Source organism: Heteronotia binoei, chromosome 5 (genome assembly GCF_032191835.1).
Source record: "Heteronotia binoei isolate CCM8104 ecotype False Entrance Well chromosome 5, APGP_CSIRO_Hbin_v1, whole genome shotgun sequence".
NCBI classification, from domain to species: domain Eukaryota; kingdom Metazoa; phylum Chordata; class Lepidosauria; order Squamata; family Gekkonidae; genus Heteronotia; species Heteronotia binoei.
The window spans coordinates 167,597,801-167,614,743 of NC_083227.1; the positions used below are offsets into that span (position 1 = coordinate 167,597,801).

At 42.8% G+C, this 16,943-nt stretch overlaps 1 protein-coding gene across 4 annotated transcripts in view; it reads right to left on the reverse strand.

Moving 5' to 3' along the window:
* The window catches only part of CACNA1A (calcium voltage-gated channel subunit alpha1 A), a 599,049-nt gene that overhangs the window by 184,844 nt on the left and 397,262 nt on the right, over positions 1 to 16,943 (reverse strand). For all 4 annotated transcript variants that reach the window (XM_060240686.1, XM_060240689.1, XM_060240688.1 and 1 more), the window contains exons 18-23: positions 11,959 to 12,076; positions 6,265 to 6,332; positions 5,079 to 5,185; positions 2,938 to 3,747; positions 1,377 to 1,843; positions 31 to 169 (exon numbers count right to left, since the gene is read on the reverse strand). In XM_060240686.1, the coding sequence (XP_060096669.1) occupies positions 31 to 169; positions 1,377 to 1,843; positions 2,938 to 3,747; positions 5,079 to 5,185; positions 6,265 to 6,332; positions 11,959 to 12,076 (1,709 nt within the window). The remainder of the gene's footprint in view (positions 1 to 30; positions 170 to 1,376; positions 1,844 to 2,937; positions 3,748 to 5,078; positions 5,186 to 6,264; positions 6,333 to 11,958; positions 12,077 to 16,943) is intronic.

A 16,943-nucleotide genomic window follows, 5' to 3' on the forward strand; every position in this document is an offset into this window, starting at 1 on the left:
CTGATCCTGCAAAGCTCAGCAAACACTCACGGATTAGTGGTGGAAAGGATGAACATAGAGCTGTATGGCGGCATGGGCTTGGGCCCATTCTCTCCTCCGTCATCGTCTTCTTCTTCCTTTTTCTCTTCCTCCTTTTTGGGCAGAGGCTCGGGATTGGCATTTTTATTCACTGGCAAGCAGGAGAAGTACAAAGAGACCGTGGTCAGCCTCAAAGTGTTATTTCTTCCTGTACCTACTTAGTAAAGATTCAGCCTATGCCAGATAAGGTGAAGCTTGTGTTGAGCTGCAGAATGGCCTGGTTCTGTTGCAGTTGATCCATTTCAGGAGTTCCATCCCAGGGAGAAGTCCAATGAAGTGGGTTCTGGCTCATGAAATGCCACTTGGACTATTTGTTGTTTAGGGATCTATCAGAAGAATACTATGTAGGGATATACATAGGTGGGGAGTGATCGGATTGGCATACTGGCATATGTCTATACAAACACAGGCCGTTTCCCCACTGAGCTTACCTCGGAGCAACGTCCCTCTTCACCGTGCAGCGTCTGCGCGGATTTCCCACCAACTGCTCCGAGGAACCAGGAAGTTCCCGACCTTTTGCGTCGCAAATGGAAACCGCTAAAAACCAGTTTACATCTGCGACGCAAAAGCCGCGGCTCTTCCTGGTTGTGCGCAGCAGTTGGTGGGAAATCCGCGCAGACGCTGTGCGGTGAAGAGGGACGTTGCTCCGAGGTAAGCTCTGTGGGAAAACGGCCACAGAGTCCCAAATTCACTTATCTACTCTATTTATCTGCTGTCTTTCCACAAAAGGCTCAAGGGCACTTACAACCCAGAGTACAACCCGTTTAATAAAGGTACCACATTTATTTGGTATCTGTCAGGTATAGAGTGCAACATCGAGGGCGTGTTCATCCTCACTGTATGGCAACAGCCATATTCTCAGGCTGCTGTGACAAATACCTATACTCTCATCCAAAAGGATCCTGCATACCAGCAGGACCCCAAGAATTTACAGACATATCAATAAATGCATTCAGACACCAAAGGGGGCATGCAAATACATACCCACACAATCCACATCCAAGGGAAAGGCATACTAAGAATCATAAGGGCTCACACAGAGCTTCAATGAACTGTACTATTGGCTTGGATATAAAATAACCTGCTGTAGCATAGCTACAGAGTTAAAAAAGGTGGACAGAATTTAGTTCTTCCCCCAAGTGGGCATTTTTATGATTCATGCTTGGTCTATCCTTCCAACTCTTTGTTCCCATGATCCTATCCATTACTTGTAGTTCCCACTGTCTCCTTAAATGAAACAAAGTCTTCACCCGACTTCAGCTATCTAGGTCTAAAGATGCAGTGTACTTCATACTCACCTTGCATGATAGCATTGTTGATAGGTGGTGGAAAAGTGGGCGGGATCTCCACTGCGGTGTGCTCTGGTTTCTTAGCAGTTTGGGATGGATTGTTCTGGGTGGTGGGGTTGGTAACGATGAGGCTGTTCTCAGGGTTCTTAGTGGGTCCTGGGTTGGATGGATTACCCAGGTTATTGGGCACCCGACGAATGGCAGAATTCTGAAAGTTAGGGAGTGGCTGGTCTAAAGGAACAGGTAGGTCTTGAGAGTTGTGGCTTGGTGTAGAGTTTGGGTGACTACCTCCTTTGGTAAAAGTCTGAGGGTGGCTGATGGGGTGAGGATCTGAGGTTTCACTGGTTGCCAGCTTATTGTTCTTCATGTTGTCTATATCCTCAGCCACTGGGGGCTCTATGCGTCCCATATCTTGTTGGATTGGCCGTGTAGTAGACAGGTTTGGTCCAGGTGGAAGGCTAGAGCCTTGGTTTTCTCTGCAGTATGTAAGAAAAAAAGGGGTATTACAGATCAACACAACATGGTCTACTGGTCACTTTATATATATAATCACCAATGAGGCCTGTACTGTTTAGAAACTGACATAAATTTCACTCACTTCCTTTATGAGCTACTGGTTCCAATTCAAGTAAGCAGAGTGGCAGTTTCAGGAAAGAGATTCTCACCTCTGATTTTATGTATGCATTTGCAAAAAGTCTTCTGATCTGTCAAACCCCCCCCCCCCCAAAGTATACAGTTTACTTCTAGCCATAAAAATTAAAACGTTAAAAAAACATAGTAAAATACAGAACTACGAACAAGATTTAAAACATAAATAATGAAACAACGTGACAGAATGAGACTAACTCGGCCAAAATTCTTGTATGGGTGGCTGTGGTTATCTTCTTCCTTATTTTTGTTGCTAAAAAGATGAAAGTAGCCACCTTAACGGTAACATCTGGAATGGCATCAGCCAATAAAAATGTAATACATTCCTCTTCTGATTTAAACTTTGTGAGAAATTTATTTAGCAGTTTATTTCGAATGGGCCCATAGAATGGACAGGATAGAATACAATGAACAATATCTTCTATCTGATTGGTACCACTGGAACAGAGACGCTGGTCTACAGGTATTTTTTGAAATCTACCCTGAAGATACAAGGATGGCATGGTTTGGAAATGGGTTTGGGTAAATGTTTTTCTTAGAGGGGTGTTTGAGAGGTCAGCAAAATAGTGGGAGAAGAATTTTTTTTTCTTGAACTGGGGATACCAGACAGAGAATTTAGATTGATGGATCAGATTGATGGGTGTTCTTTTCAAAAATCTGTCTTTGCAGAAAGGAAGGTCACAAATGTCACCCTCACGGGTGGGTTTTTTAAAAAACCTTATTGAGGTCTTTAACCAGGTATCATGTCAGCAAAGGAATTTCTTTATGGATCTTAAAGGAGAGCAGTACTGTTTTAACTTTACACAAAACTTAAACAACTTAGTATTCTGAAGGGCTTTGGTGGTGCTATGAGGAGACAATGTCCCAGAGAACTTTAGAGCAGCCTCCAATAATCATCTACTTTTTCTCTATCTCTACTCACTTCCTGCGTCGATGCCTGCGCTCCTTGCCATCAGTATCATAGGTGGACTGTGCAGTATGCCGGTGCCGTCGACGCTTTTCTCCATCAGGCTGTTCTCCATCAACATCGCCCCGTGCAGGCCTGCTCCCTTCACGGTGTCGAGGACGGCGCTCACTTCTGCCAGTCTCCTCGCCACCTCCCTCATCTGGCGTCCGGCGGTGAGCACGATGCCGCCGGTGCTCCCGATCACCATCGCCTGCACGAGGAGACCCACTTCGGCTCTCTTTGCTGCCTCGGTGGTGGCGATCTGGGTCCAGTACTCTGATGCGCTCTGAGTCACAGTCACCATGATAGCTACGCTCAATGATAGCGTTGTGCTCCTTGCTGGGATAATCAATCTCATGGCACCTGCCTTCGTGGCCAAAGTCAATCTCTTTGCTGCTGCTCCGTGGGCGCCGGGGCTCAAAGCTACCTGAGTCGGCGCGTTCATAAGCACGAGGATCCTGTGCACGGTCGTGATAGCGAGGAGGCTTTCGTAGGAATTCCTCAGGCCGCTGCTGTCTGAAGTGTTGGTCCAGGGGTGGTTCATTGGGACGTGTCTTGTTGGTGTTATTGTTGCGATTCTCCTGAGGATCTACCACTAATGGCCGGTCTAAGTGGGTTTTCATGTCTGGCCGCATCTGCCGGGCATAAGTGACCTTCCAGCGATCCTCAGGGTCCAGCTCATTGTACAGTGCTTCCCGACTCGCCATCAGGTTCTGTTTCCGCATCTCACTTGTCCGCTGCTCCCAAACTGATTTGGCAACTTTCTGGTTTTTTTGTTGTTCTTTGCTGAAAGCAAAGCAGATACTTGAAACAGCAATTCCTGCCTAATGCCATAGCCTCAGAAGGTTCTAATTTTTCAGCACTGCATCTCTGATTTCTGTATTGGGTCAACTAAACTCAGTCAATACATCAGTCTCCTAGATGCAGCCAGAATGTATCAGCAGAGCAACATACAAATTAAAAGGTTGTGAATTTACAGAAGATTCCAGAATGCAAATCTCAGTTTGCATGGAGTTGGTTCTGCTTGAAGCAGCGTGCAAGATTAGGGACAGAGTTCAGGTGGTGGGTTGCATCTGATATTGCTATTGCTTGACATGAGCCTAGATGTATGTCACCAGGGGTCGCTTTCGAGAAAAATAGGTGGTGGAGCTCATCCAGGATTGTTATGCAGCTGCACCTACTATTCAATGGACAAGGTTGGGGGGAGGGAGGAGGGGAAACTCTCAGAAAGGTTCAGGAGCTGTGCTCCTGTGAGCTCCTGCTGAATCTGAGGCCTGTATGTCACCATGACCCAGCTGAGGTCAGGACACAGTAAGAAACAGTCTGAAAATGAGCAGCCATGGCTAAAGGTGTCTCTTTGTACTTGGTTTAGCTTCTCACCCCTCCCCTTACTTCTTCCATTACCCTGACATTTCAGTTTCTGTCTAGGAATGTTAGATATCGCCTCTGCTTAAGCTGTAGTAGCTGATAATTAGCCATACGATCTTCATTCCTCCTACCTCCATTTTGTGATTCTGCTAGGAGCGGCAAAGACTAGAATAGTGGGGACCACACTCTACAGTCTCATCTCCCTTCTCCCTGCTGTGCCTTGTGATACCACTGAAATTGCATTCATTCTCTGCTTAGAAGGCTAGAACTAGAGCATTACAAAGGCCAACTCCACCCACCACCATCAACTTTTCTCCACAGAAGAAGAAGAAGAATCGCAGATTTATACCCCGCCCTTCTCTCTGAATCAGAGACTCAGAGCGGCTTACAATCTCCTATATCTTCTCCCCCCACAACAGACACCCTGTGAGGTGGGTGGGGCTGAGAGGGCTCCCACAGCAGCTGCCCTTTCAAGGACAACCCCTGCAGAGCTATGGCTGACCCAAGGCCATTCCAGCAGCTGTAAGTGGAGGAGTGGGGAATCAAACCTGGTTCTCCCAGATAAGAGTCCACACACTTAACCACTACACCAAACTGGCTCTCTAGGGATCCAAGTTGACAGGGACCCAAGTTTTCCCTGCCACCCAGACTGGGGACCACTCACCTGAGAATAAGACCTGCAGGCAAGCCTGCCTATCAGTGTGAGAAAGTACCCAGAGATCATGTAGGTTAAACAATACAGCACTTACACTGCTATCGACATGTTGGCTGCGGACAAAGGGCTCACTTCTGCTACCTCTTTTGCCTTCTGGAGGGCGAGTTTCTGATTGGCTGCTTCTTCTTCTTCTTGTTCATCCTGTGAAAACCATATAGTACAAATAAGATGTCATTGCCTTGATCTATCCTGAAGAAGTCTGGTGCTCGTTTATTGGCTAACAAAACAGAAGTCTGTGCCTACACCCTTGACCACAGGACAACTTACTGCTCATGGGAGAAGGCCTTCAATAACGAGCACTTTCATACCAGTCCCTTTGATTCCTTCCATAGTCAGGAAAGGGGCTGAATTTCCTACGTAAGCAGCAGAGTATATTTACAACAGAGGAGCAGTAAAATGAAAACAAGAGAAGAAGAAGAAGACATTGGATTTATATCCCATCCTATACTCTGAATCTCAGAGTCTCAGAGTGGTCACAATCTCCTTTACCTCCCCCCCCACAACAGACATTCTGTGAGGTAGGTGGGGCTGAGAGAGCTCTTATAGCAGCTGCCTTGTGAGAGCTATGGCTGACCCAAGGCCATTCCAGCAGCTGCAAGTGGCAGAGTGGGAAATCAAACCCAGTTCTCCCAGATAAGAGTCTGCGCACTTAACCACTACACCAAACCGGCTCTCTCTGGGTAACATGAAATTTCTTTCCATGAAAACTGGAAAGTCAGGATGTACCCAGATAGCAGCTTCCTCCAGTGGCTTTAATACTAAACAGGACGTGAGAAAAGGCTTAGGAAGAAGCACCATATACCATGGGGTGCTGTCATGGTCGTTGCTGATTTGGCCTGTCAGTTGCGCTGACTCTGGGAATGGCAGCGACCAGCACAGAAACTGGAAAGCCCACATATGGTTTGCAGTGTTTTAAATGTGCCAATTCAGAAAGCCTGACATTTATATATGCCTCAGTCAAGGAATACCCTTACAGAACAAGAACAAGTAGGTATTGATTAAACTTGTCCAGTTATGGAACTATAACATACGTTATAGTCACATCTTCCAGCATGACGTTACTAATATCTGTTCTGACTGGACACCACTCACAATCCTATTTAAGAGGAATACGGACTATCCCTTTCCCTTATCTCCTACAAATATCACTCAACCATCATATTCCATTAGAAAGTATCCCTACAGTCCCCTGGACCCCTATGCTAGAAAAGAAGTCTCACCTTGGTAAGCTCCTGTGCATTGGCTAGATTGTCCACAGCGATAGCCAAGAAGACATTGAGCAAGGTGTCTGAATATTGAGAGTGAAGGCAAAGCAATAGCAACTTAATACCATTCCACTTACTATGACAAGAGCTTTCTAATGCTGGCAGGCATTTCCCATAAGATATGACCGGGTCACAGACAATGTTCCCTCTGAGCCGCAGAGTGTTGTGAGCAAAAATTCTACTTTGTGAGCTAATGGCATTAAAGTTGTGAGCTACTGCATAAATTATTGTGCTCTGGGGCCATCCTTCCTGAGCTAAGACAAAAATCTGAGAACTGGAAGCTAAAAATCTGTGAGCTAACTCAGCTTAGAGGAAACACTGGTCACAGATGACTTAAACTACACTGCTTACCTGAGAAACACTAGATTCACCCATCACACCCTTTAGTTCAATTTTCATTTATTACACTCATTACTGAATGGATATCCCCAATGACCACATGATTTCAAGATTTAAGAAGGCTAGACTGCCTTGCAATACCCTTTAGTTTCTACAAAAATTATTGACTAAGACGCTGTCTCTAGGGATTGGCATAAACTGGCTCATGAACTAAAGTTCATAACGAATTTTGAAGATTTATATCCCGCACTTTACTCTGAATCTCAGAGTGGTCACAATCTCCTTTACCTTCCCTCTCCCACAACAGTCACCCTGTGAGGTGGGTGGGGCTTAGCAAGCTCTCCCAGAAGTTGCCCTATCAGGGACAAGTCCTATGAGAGCTATGGCTGACCCAAGGCCTTTCCAGAAGCTGCAAGTGGAGGAGTGGGAAATCAAACCCGGTTCTCTCAGATAAGAGTCCACATACTTAACCACTACATGTTGTTAGCCGCCCTGAGCCTGCTCCGGCGGGGAGGGCGGGATACAAATAAAATTTGTTGTTGTTGTTGTTGTTACACCAAACTGGCTCTCGGTTTGCGGTTCGCAAACAGAAGTTCATGGCAGGTCAACTGGCAGAAACTTTCCACAATCGTTCAAGCTGTTTGAGGCAGTTCATGAATGGACACATTTCCAGACATACTATCTCAATTCAATCAATTCAATTCAATCAAATGTTTACCAAACATCATACATATATTATACGATGTTTGGTAAATCGGGGATTTAAATGCGGTTGAAAATCCTGAGTTAGATAGAAGTTCAATAAGAGATAAAAGGAAATCTAAAGTCAAAAGTGGTAATACTCTCCCTGAAATCTTTCTGAGAACAGTGGAGGAATTCGCCTTAGTGGACGCTTGGCGTACTCTTAATCCTAATACTAGAGATTATACCTACTTCTCAAATAGACATGCTTCATGGTCCAGGATAGACTCGACCTGGATTTCTTTGGGATTAATGAAAGCGGTGCAAGAAGTTGAAATTCTCCCCTCCACAATCGCCGACCATTCACCCATTATGTTATCTTTAAGTACCTCTAAAAAGAAGTCAGGATGGAGAATGAATCTAAGTCTCATGAGGGATAAAAGATTTATCCGATACATAGAGGAAGAAATGAAAAATTTTTTTCACACAAATATCCAGAGTGGCGTTTCTTATACTACTATTTGGGAAACCAGCAAGGCCTTTTTTAGGGGACTGGTCATCAGTTATAGTGCTAGAAAGTGGAAGGAAGACAGCAGTAATTTGGTGAAATGGTCGGAATTAATTAAAATTAAAGAATCGCAGCTGAAAACCAATCCCACATTAAAGGAGTTAAGGACAGAGATTAGGAATCTCCAACATAAAGTTCATTTAATTTTTTCAGATCAGGTAGAAAGAAAGATAGCCTACTCCAAAGCCTTTTTTTTTAAGAACGCCAATAAACCGGGTAAGTGGCTGGCGTACAAAGTCAGGAAGGAAAGAGGGAAAAAAGTGATAAAATCGTTAAAGGATAAGAACGGGCAAAATACCTCGGTTTTAGAAGAAATGAAAGTAATAGTGCAGGAGTTCTATAAGAATTTATATAGAAAACAGGGAAACCATGAGTCTGAACAACAAGATTATTTGAAGAACAGGGTCCGGACTTTATTATCTAATGAACAGAAAGAAATTTTAACGGCTCCAATTACGATGTGTGAAATAGTAGAAGCTTGGACAAAAATTAAAAGTAATAAGGCGCCTGGACCTGATGGTATTCCTCCGGAATATTACATAACCTTTAAGGAGAATATAATAGATCCTTTTAAAAATCTATTAGACGAGGTTTGGTGTTCGGCCAAAATCCCAGAGTCGTGGAGGTACAGTAATGTAGCTCTTATCCCCAAGCCTGGGAAAGACCCTGATAATATTGGAAACTATCGCCCTATATCTTTATTAAATACAGATTATAAAATATTTACGTCAATTCTGGCAAGTAGATTAAAACAGGTACTGAGGGAAACTATACATACTGATCAATCTGGATTTTTACCAAAAAGACAAATGCACACAAATGTTAGGCTGTTATTTAATTTTTTTGAATACTCGGAGTTTAATAGGGATAAACAGTTAGCCTTTTTATTTCTCGACGCGGAGAAGGCCTTTGATAATTTAGAATGGAATTTTATGTTAGAACTCTTGGAAAAATCTAATTGTGGGGCAAAATTTGTTGAAAATATACGGGCTATATATGACAAACAGTTTGCTAGGATAATCGTTAATGGTGACTTAACAGAAGAAGTCCATCTTACCAAGGGTACGAGACAAGGTTGTCCCCTTTCTCCCTTACTGTTTATTTTTTCTCTTGAAGTTTTAATTGACTCAATTAGGTTGGATGACAAAGTTGAGGGGATAAAGGTTAAAGGAGAAAACTATAAAATATTAGCTTACGCAGATGATATGGTTCTTGTGTTGCAAAATCCTTTGGACTCAATAGAGACGGTTTTGAATCATTTGGAAGAATATGGGAAGGTTGCCGGCTTAAAAATAAATAAAAGTAAGTCGAAGTGGCTAACCAAAAATATGACGGCACAGGCAATTGCGGATTTGGAAAGAAAATCAGGATTTAAAAGAGAGAAAAAAATCAGATATTTAGGTATAGTTGTTTCGGATAAATGCAGTGCCACTTATGAAAATAATTATGTTCCTTTATTAAAAGAAATAGAGTCTTTATTCAAATGTTGGGTTAATTTGAAACTTTCATTTATGGGCAGAGTGTCATTACTGAAAATGAATATTCTTCCCAAAGTTTTATTTTTGTTTCAATCGGTGAATTTTGCTATGAGGGCTCCTTTTCTTAAGAAATTAAATCAATTGGCTAGAAATTATGTTTGGCAAGGAAAGAAACCTCGAATAGGCTGGAAAATACTAGCTGACAAAAAAGAGAACGGAGGTTTAGGGCTACCTGATTTTGAGATTTATCATACTGCTTGTTCAATTTGTTGGTTGAAAGACTGGGTAATGTTAGAAAACACCCGTGTGTTAGCAATAGAAGGGGCCGATTTACAAGCCGGTTGGCACGCTAATATGTGGTATATTAAGAAACCACAAAATTACTTTAAAAATCATTTAATTCGTCAGTCTTTATTGCTAACTTGGACAAAAATAAAAAGGAAAATCTATGACAAAACGCCTAGGTGGATATCCCCAATGGAGGCATCTATTCGTCCACAACTGTGGTCTCCCGAAAAATCTCTAAGATATTCGGATTTATTAGATGAGAAGAATAAAATGAGGAGGAAGGATGACTTAGAACAAAGTGGAATTACTCTGGATTGGTGGGTAATGACCCAAATTATGGCTAAATATAATTGTGATAAAATTGTTGGGTTCACGAGAACAAATTTTGATTTTGACAAGTTAATAACAGATAAGACTGGGAAAACGATAAAGAAGGTTTATAATTATTTACTACAAATTAAATTGGAGGACGAATCGGTTAAAAACGTAATGGTGAAATGGTCATCGAATTTAAAATACAATATAACGTTGGAACAATGGGCAATGTTATGGCGGAATAATTTTAAGATCATAAAACCGGTTAATTACCGGGAGAATTTTTTCAAACTCTTTCACAGGTGGCATATTACACCGGTTTTAATAAACAAAATTAATCACGACTTCCCACCTAATTGTTGGAAATGCGGAGTGAAGATTGGAACCTACTATCATCTATGGTGGACATGTAAGGTGTCCAAAAAATACTGGAAAGGTATTCATAGAATTTTGACTGAAATTTTGAAGATTAATTTTCCTCTTAAACCGGAGTTTATGTTATTGTCCTTAGTACGTGGGATGGTTCCCAGAGAGGATGAATTCATTGTAGTTTACATTGTAACGGCGGCTAGAATGTTATTGGCTCAAAATTGGAAATCTAAAACATCCCCAAAAAGGGAAGAATTAATTTACAAAATTATGCAGTTAATGGAAACGGACATATTGGTTAACACAATACATGGAAAATTGAAGGAGGACGCAATAAAAAAATGGGAAAAGGTATATATATGGTTAGAGAAAAATTAAAAATAGGTTAGGATAAAAGATTATAATACTTTATATTCTGTATATTGGATAACGGTAGTACTGTTTAAATTAAAGTTATAATATAACATAATAATATATTGTTTAAATTAAAGTTATAACAAGTTGAATATTGGGAATTTTATGCCACAGTCATACCTTAACTCGGATAAAGGAAGGGTGTTATAGGATAATGTTTATCCTATAAATTCTGTTACAGGGGTTGAATAAGTAGTTTATGATTTGAGGATATCTAAGGAGGTATGTACTTTATTTTTTTGTCGTATGTGTAATGTAAATTTGTTTGTGGTATCATTGTTTTGGTTTTTTATGTATTGCAATGGATGAATAAAATTATTGAAACTAAAAAAAAAAAAAAAATGTTTACCAAACATCAAAACAACAGGTTCCAAAAGCAATTTTAAAACAAACCGGTTCTCTGTTTTTGGTGTGTGTAGCTTGCACTTTTGCATCTGCACATGACATTTTCCTCCAAAGCACTTTTCTGGTGGCATCTTATTTTTGGGGGGGGAGGGGTAACTCAGACCACTTAAGTCCAATTTGTACATTACTTGGCAGGCATGCAGAGGAGTATCAGGGGGAGTTCTCCTGCAGTTTTGATGTCCCTAGCTTGCACAGGGTCCATTCTATTCACTCCTGAACCTCATGAACATGTACTTGTCATTTCCCCAGAAAGCACTTTCCTAGGTCACCTTCTTGGGGGGGCTGTAACTCGGACCCCATAAATCCAATCCTCACCAAACTTGGAGGGCACAGAGAGGAGAGTCATATAGTTCATAACCCTATGAGTTTGGTGTCTCTACCATTTCAGGGGGCTGTTCTAACAAATCACAAACCTCATGAACTGAGCCAGTTCATTTAACACCTAAATGTTCATGATGCTTTGTGGTTCACAAACAGGGCACACCACAAACCAAACTACATTTTCCTGGTTCATGCCCATCCCTAACCATCTCTGGATTGTACACATCAATGGACTGCCCCCTGTCAACTGAATAGGCTGTGCATTTCTTGACTTGCTAAACTGAGACAGGGAGAGAGCAAGGTACTCGTCGCAATCAACGAAATCAAAAACTAAGCTAGGAGAACTACTGAGGAAATCTGCCTTCCAGGTTCCTGCTGTTGGTATAATTATTAGGAATTTTCTCCCCTCTCAGAGTTCACAGTTTAGTCCCATAAACATAAAGAGCAATTGCACTTTTCAACAAAGGATACAGTTACCAAACAAGGTCAGTACAATGAAATAGATTGAGAACACCATTCCTTTATTGACACCACCCTGAGATTGGATACCATCATACATCACTGCGTTCCAGTCTTCACCAGTCAAGATCTAAAAGACATAACACATAACTAGAAATTTAAGCTACCAGACACAAAGTTGATAGATTCACTAGCCCTGATAATACTATAAAGGGACTTCAATAATGTTCATACAAGAAAAGTAATGCTACCTTTAACTAATAAAATCACGAGAATTTTTGGACATTTTTCATGGAATCTGTGGACAAAATGTACTTTATTTTAAGGCCTGGGCTTGGCACAAACCTTGCACATGGTTTAATTTGTGTGTGTGTGTGTATGCACAGAAGACAAACAGTAAGGGGAAAATTAATTGCTTCCAAGTATTATCCATCATGCCAATGGATTTAGCTAGTATGGAGCTATCAAGGCTTTATAAGTAAAAGCGGTCAACCTGGCTGAAGACATGAACTGGTCATCTCATAATTTTGCTGGAATCTCACACCCAGAAGGTGACTGAGATTTGAAATGCAGGAAGATAACTGGATCTTCCTTGTGAGCCTAGAAAGGAAAGATCTGACCCACAGAGGGGGTGGGCAGAGAGAGACAATAAAATCCAATTTGCAAGGTCCATTTGGCAGATTCCACTCAGAGGAAGAAGCTGTCACACCTGGGCACCATCTCCATTGCCACGTACAGCAGATAAAGGGCTGGCTTCCCAGACAAAGGCGTCAAGGGAATATGGCAAAAAACCCCACCCACCCCAGAATCAACTGACCCACGAGCCCTGCTCCGGTTTGGCCTTCTAAGGTGTCTATGGTCTTCCTCAGTTTCTCCATTGATACACTGTCACCAGCTGCTTAATTTCAGAATTATTTGCCAAGAGCTTTCCTTCCTTGCTGCCGATTAAAACTCCACCTAGTGCCCACATCTCCTGCTACCCAGTGACTGGGTAGCACAAGGATAATATACTGCACTTGCATACTGCTGGGGGAATTAATGATCTAGGAGCCCACTGGCTCCCTTCCCGTGGCACCCATTATGAATGGTGTGTTCAAACAGTGGAGATCGAAGTAGTCTCAAGGAAATTTAATTACAGTATTTAAATTACTAAAGAATTTATTAAAAGTCAAGAGCACATGTACTCTGCACTGCAACAGATTGAGCAAGGGACACAAGAAGAGAAGAGATTGGATTTATACCCTGCTTTTCACTCCGAGTAGCGTACTATCTACTTCCCTTCCACTCCTCACAAAAGACATCCTGTGAGGTGGGCGGGGCTAAGAGAGCTCTAAGAAAACTGCTCTTGAGCAGAACAGCTCTGAGAGAGGTATGACTGACCCAAGGTCCCTCAGCTGGTGCATATGGAGATGTAGGGAATCAAACCTGTCCTCCCCGATTACAGACCACACACTTAACCACTACACCAAAAGAAAGGTGCTAGCACACAATCTCCTTTCCTCAATTCTGTCCATCCCTCAGCTGGCCTTATTTTAAGGCAGGCTTCTTAAGCTTAGATATCAATATCTGCTATTGATATCATTATGCAAAAATGGTGCAATCTGCACCTCATTCTGTGTCACCATATCATTGATTACAATATCATTTCCGGGTTTGCCCTAGGTAAGTTCATCCCTTATGAAACTTATTCCCCATATTTCTAGAAAGCATCGGCAAGAGCTTAAAGCAGTTAACCAAATTTCTACATAAAATATTAAAATGTTTCAGTTCACTAGAGATGCAATATATTTCGAACCTATATAGACTAGTGACTGGAGTGTTGAACTGGGACTGGGGAGATTTGGGTTCAAATCTTCTCTGAACTATGAAGAGGGGTCATCCTGTCTGAAACTGATCTACACGAAAGAGTTGCTGTGGAGATAACATGGAAGAGGGGAGATCCATGTACCTTGTCTCAAGTTTCTGGGGGAAGCAGTGGAGTAAAAACATGATGGATAAGCTCTGCTTTGGGTGCCTCTACCTTCTAATGGCAGATGGGTGGCAACCCAGGAGAGAGTCTTCTTGATCACGGCACCAAGCTGCAGAACTCCCTTCCCAGGGATGTTCCTCTGTTCCCTTCTATTACTGTTGTCTTCCAGTGAATGAAGCCTGTTCCCTCAATGACTCTCCTTCCAGCCCTTCATTTTAATTGCTGGGTCTATACTTTGACATATGTACTTTACTTTTGGTTTTAAATTGACTTTATAATTGTTCCATTTAATATTTATAAATGTTCTGATTTTAGTTGTTATCTGCCTTGATTTGCCACCAGGCAGACATTTTGATCCGTGAAAGGCAAAAATGACCGGAATGTTTGTTTGTTTGTTTTATCTCCTAGGTGAAAACTGTGAATGTATTCCGTATTGCTTGGAGAACAGCCATTGGGTTATTACTTCCACTGTTGGACTAATATTTCTATCATTTGAACTAGTGAACACATACTGTCCTAATATGGACCTGTGACTAATATAGCTATATATTTTTGCAATGGAGTGATTGATAATTTATTTATTTATTTATTGATTGATTTAGTTCACTTATATTCCGCCCTTTCCCAGACGGGCTCAGGGCGGATCACATTCAGATAAAAAACCAGTCACATACAATAAAATCGATAATATTACAACAACATTCAATAGCAGAGGCGGTAGGCACACAGTGCAACTTTAGGTGTAATCATATGGTGGCCCGAATATAAAGATTCAGATGATAGATCATTGGGGGGGGGGGCAGCCGATGGTATAGGCAACAGAATAGAGGACACCCACCTGCCCCAACTAAACGCCTGGCGGAACAGCTCCGTCTTGCAGGCCCTGCGGAAGGGTAACAAATCCGGCAGTGCCTGCACCTCCACCGGGAGCTGATTCCACCAGGTTGGGGCCAGGGCCAAAAAGGCCCTGGCCCTAGCCGAGGCAAGTTGGATTTCCTTAGGGCCAGGGATGACCAAAAGGTGTTGGTTGGCCAATCGCAACATCCTTTGGGGCTCATATGGGGAGAGGCGGTCCCGCAGGTATGTGGGTCCCAGGCCGCGTAAGGCTTTGAATGTCAATACTAAAACCTTGAAACGGATCTGGTACTCAACCGGTAAGCAGTGCAGTGCGTACAGCATTGGTCGGCTGCTCGCCCATACAGGCGATCCAGTTAAGAGCCGTGTTGCCGCGTTTTGCACCAGTTGAAGTTTCTGGATCAGCCTCAAGGGCAAGCCTGCGCAGAGCGAGTTACAATAGTCCAACCTGGAAGCGACCGTTGCGTGGACCGTGTCAAACGCTGCTGAGATGGAAACGCTTATGATGGAAATGTTTAGACTATAGGAGGCTGCGTATGTTGTGTAACATTTGAATACAAATATTTAATAGAATAATAGGACACAATTTTGATGCAATAATCTTTATTCACGTTTAGAATACAGCTTATAGTGTTTTTCAGCATGTTGGTTTTCTTCTTGGTGTAGATTCTGTGAATTAGACAGATCATGAGAAGGAGGGCAGGAGGAGTTGCATCAATGCTTAATTCTTGTGGCTCTTTCTTACACACCCAGGGAAATGCTGATTGACATTTGGGATCAGTCAGCAATTTTTCTCCAGGCCAGTTTGGCAAGGGATCCTGGAGGTTTTTGTCATCTTCTGGGTATGAAGCAGGGGTCACTGAGGATGTATGTGTAGGGGGGGGGGGAGGTATTTGTGAGTTTCCTGCATTGTGCAGAGGGCTGGACTAGATGACCCTGGAGGTCGCTTCCAACTTTATGATTCTATGATCCCTTTCCTCCCCTCTCCCCTTCTCTATCAAGCATCCACCTCTTTCTTCCCCTCCCCTTCTCTGTCAACCAACCTCTGCTCTATTTGTCTCCCTTTCCTCAGATTATTCCACTTTCTGCATTCCTATTATCTATGAACATACCCTCTTCTCTTTTGCCCCCACCCCTTCTCCATCAATCTCTCCCTTCTCTAGCAATCTAACCCCTTCTTATTGTTAATATCCCCCTCCCTTCTTGTTAATATTCTCCCCATCTCTCCCCCTCCTTACCTTACTGATCACCATGCAGCTGCGGTGTCAGGAAGCTTCTCTGGGTCTGGAATAGCGATGGTGAAGTCTGGGACTTGCTCCAGTATGGAGAATCTCTCAGTCGCCAGCACTGTCATGGGCCATCTCAGAGAGCCTCTTGGATGCTGGCACTAGCACAGTCAAGACCAGAGAGCCTACTGGCATCCACCACAGCAGCTGCACCCAGAGAGCCTCCTGGCATCCTCCACTGCTGCAGCCATCAGGCCCAGAGAAGTTCCCAGCATTCTCCAGCACCAGAGTTAGGCCTGCAGAGGCTCCTGATGTCCTCTGCTGCTGTGGATGGGCCTGATGTCTCTCCCAACATCCACCGGCATCACAGCTGGGCCTGGAGTAGCTCCATCTGGTGGCCACTACGAGCTTCAGAGATATGTGTGTTGCAAGGGGGATTTAACCTCCATATGTATTTTTTGTGATTCCAGTTTTTTCCTGCAAACTGAGGGGGGTGGGGTGTGTTTCCCAAATTTGAAAGAAAATCTGTTTAGCGTCAGTGTGGTCTGACCTGCAGATATCCACAGATAAGGGCCATATCACTGTTAGGTATATAGATAGTACCCATGATGTAAACCTGCTATATATGATATTATTATGAATAATACTGCTTCCAAAATAACGATACAATGTAGAATAGAAAAACTGGAGTATCAACCTATTCTGTAAAGAATAGTCAGCCCAATAATAAAGAGTTCTTTGCTCGCAGTGCTGCAACGGCGGTCCTCAGCACAGGAAGTGGGCACAGATATAGAGCTTTGCTCTGCCACCCGAAAAGCCCTAAAATCCAGCAAGTATCCTTAACAGACCTGATATATTTTGTGATGGGTGTGTCTTTATCCCGCCCCCACCCCGCCTCAACTAAACTGGGTAAAAAAACAACAGCACATAGAAGAGGCAGGTTCAGC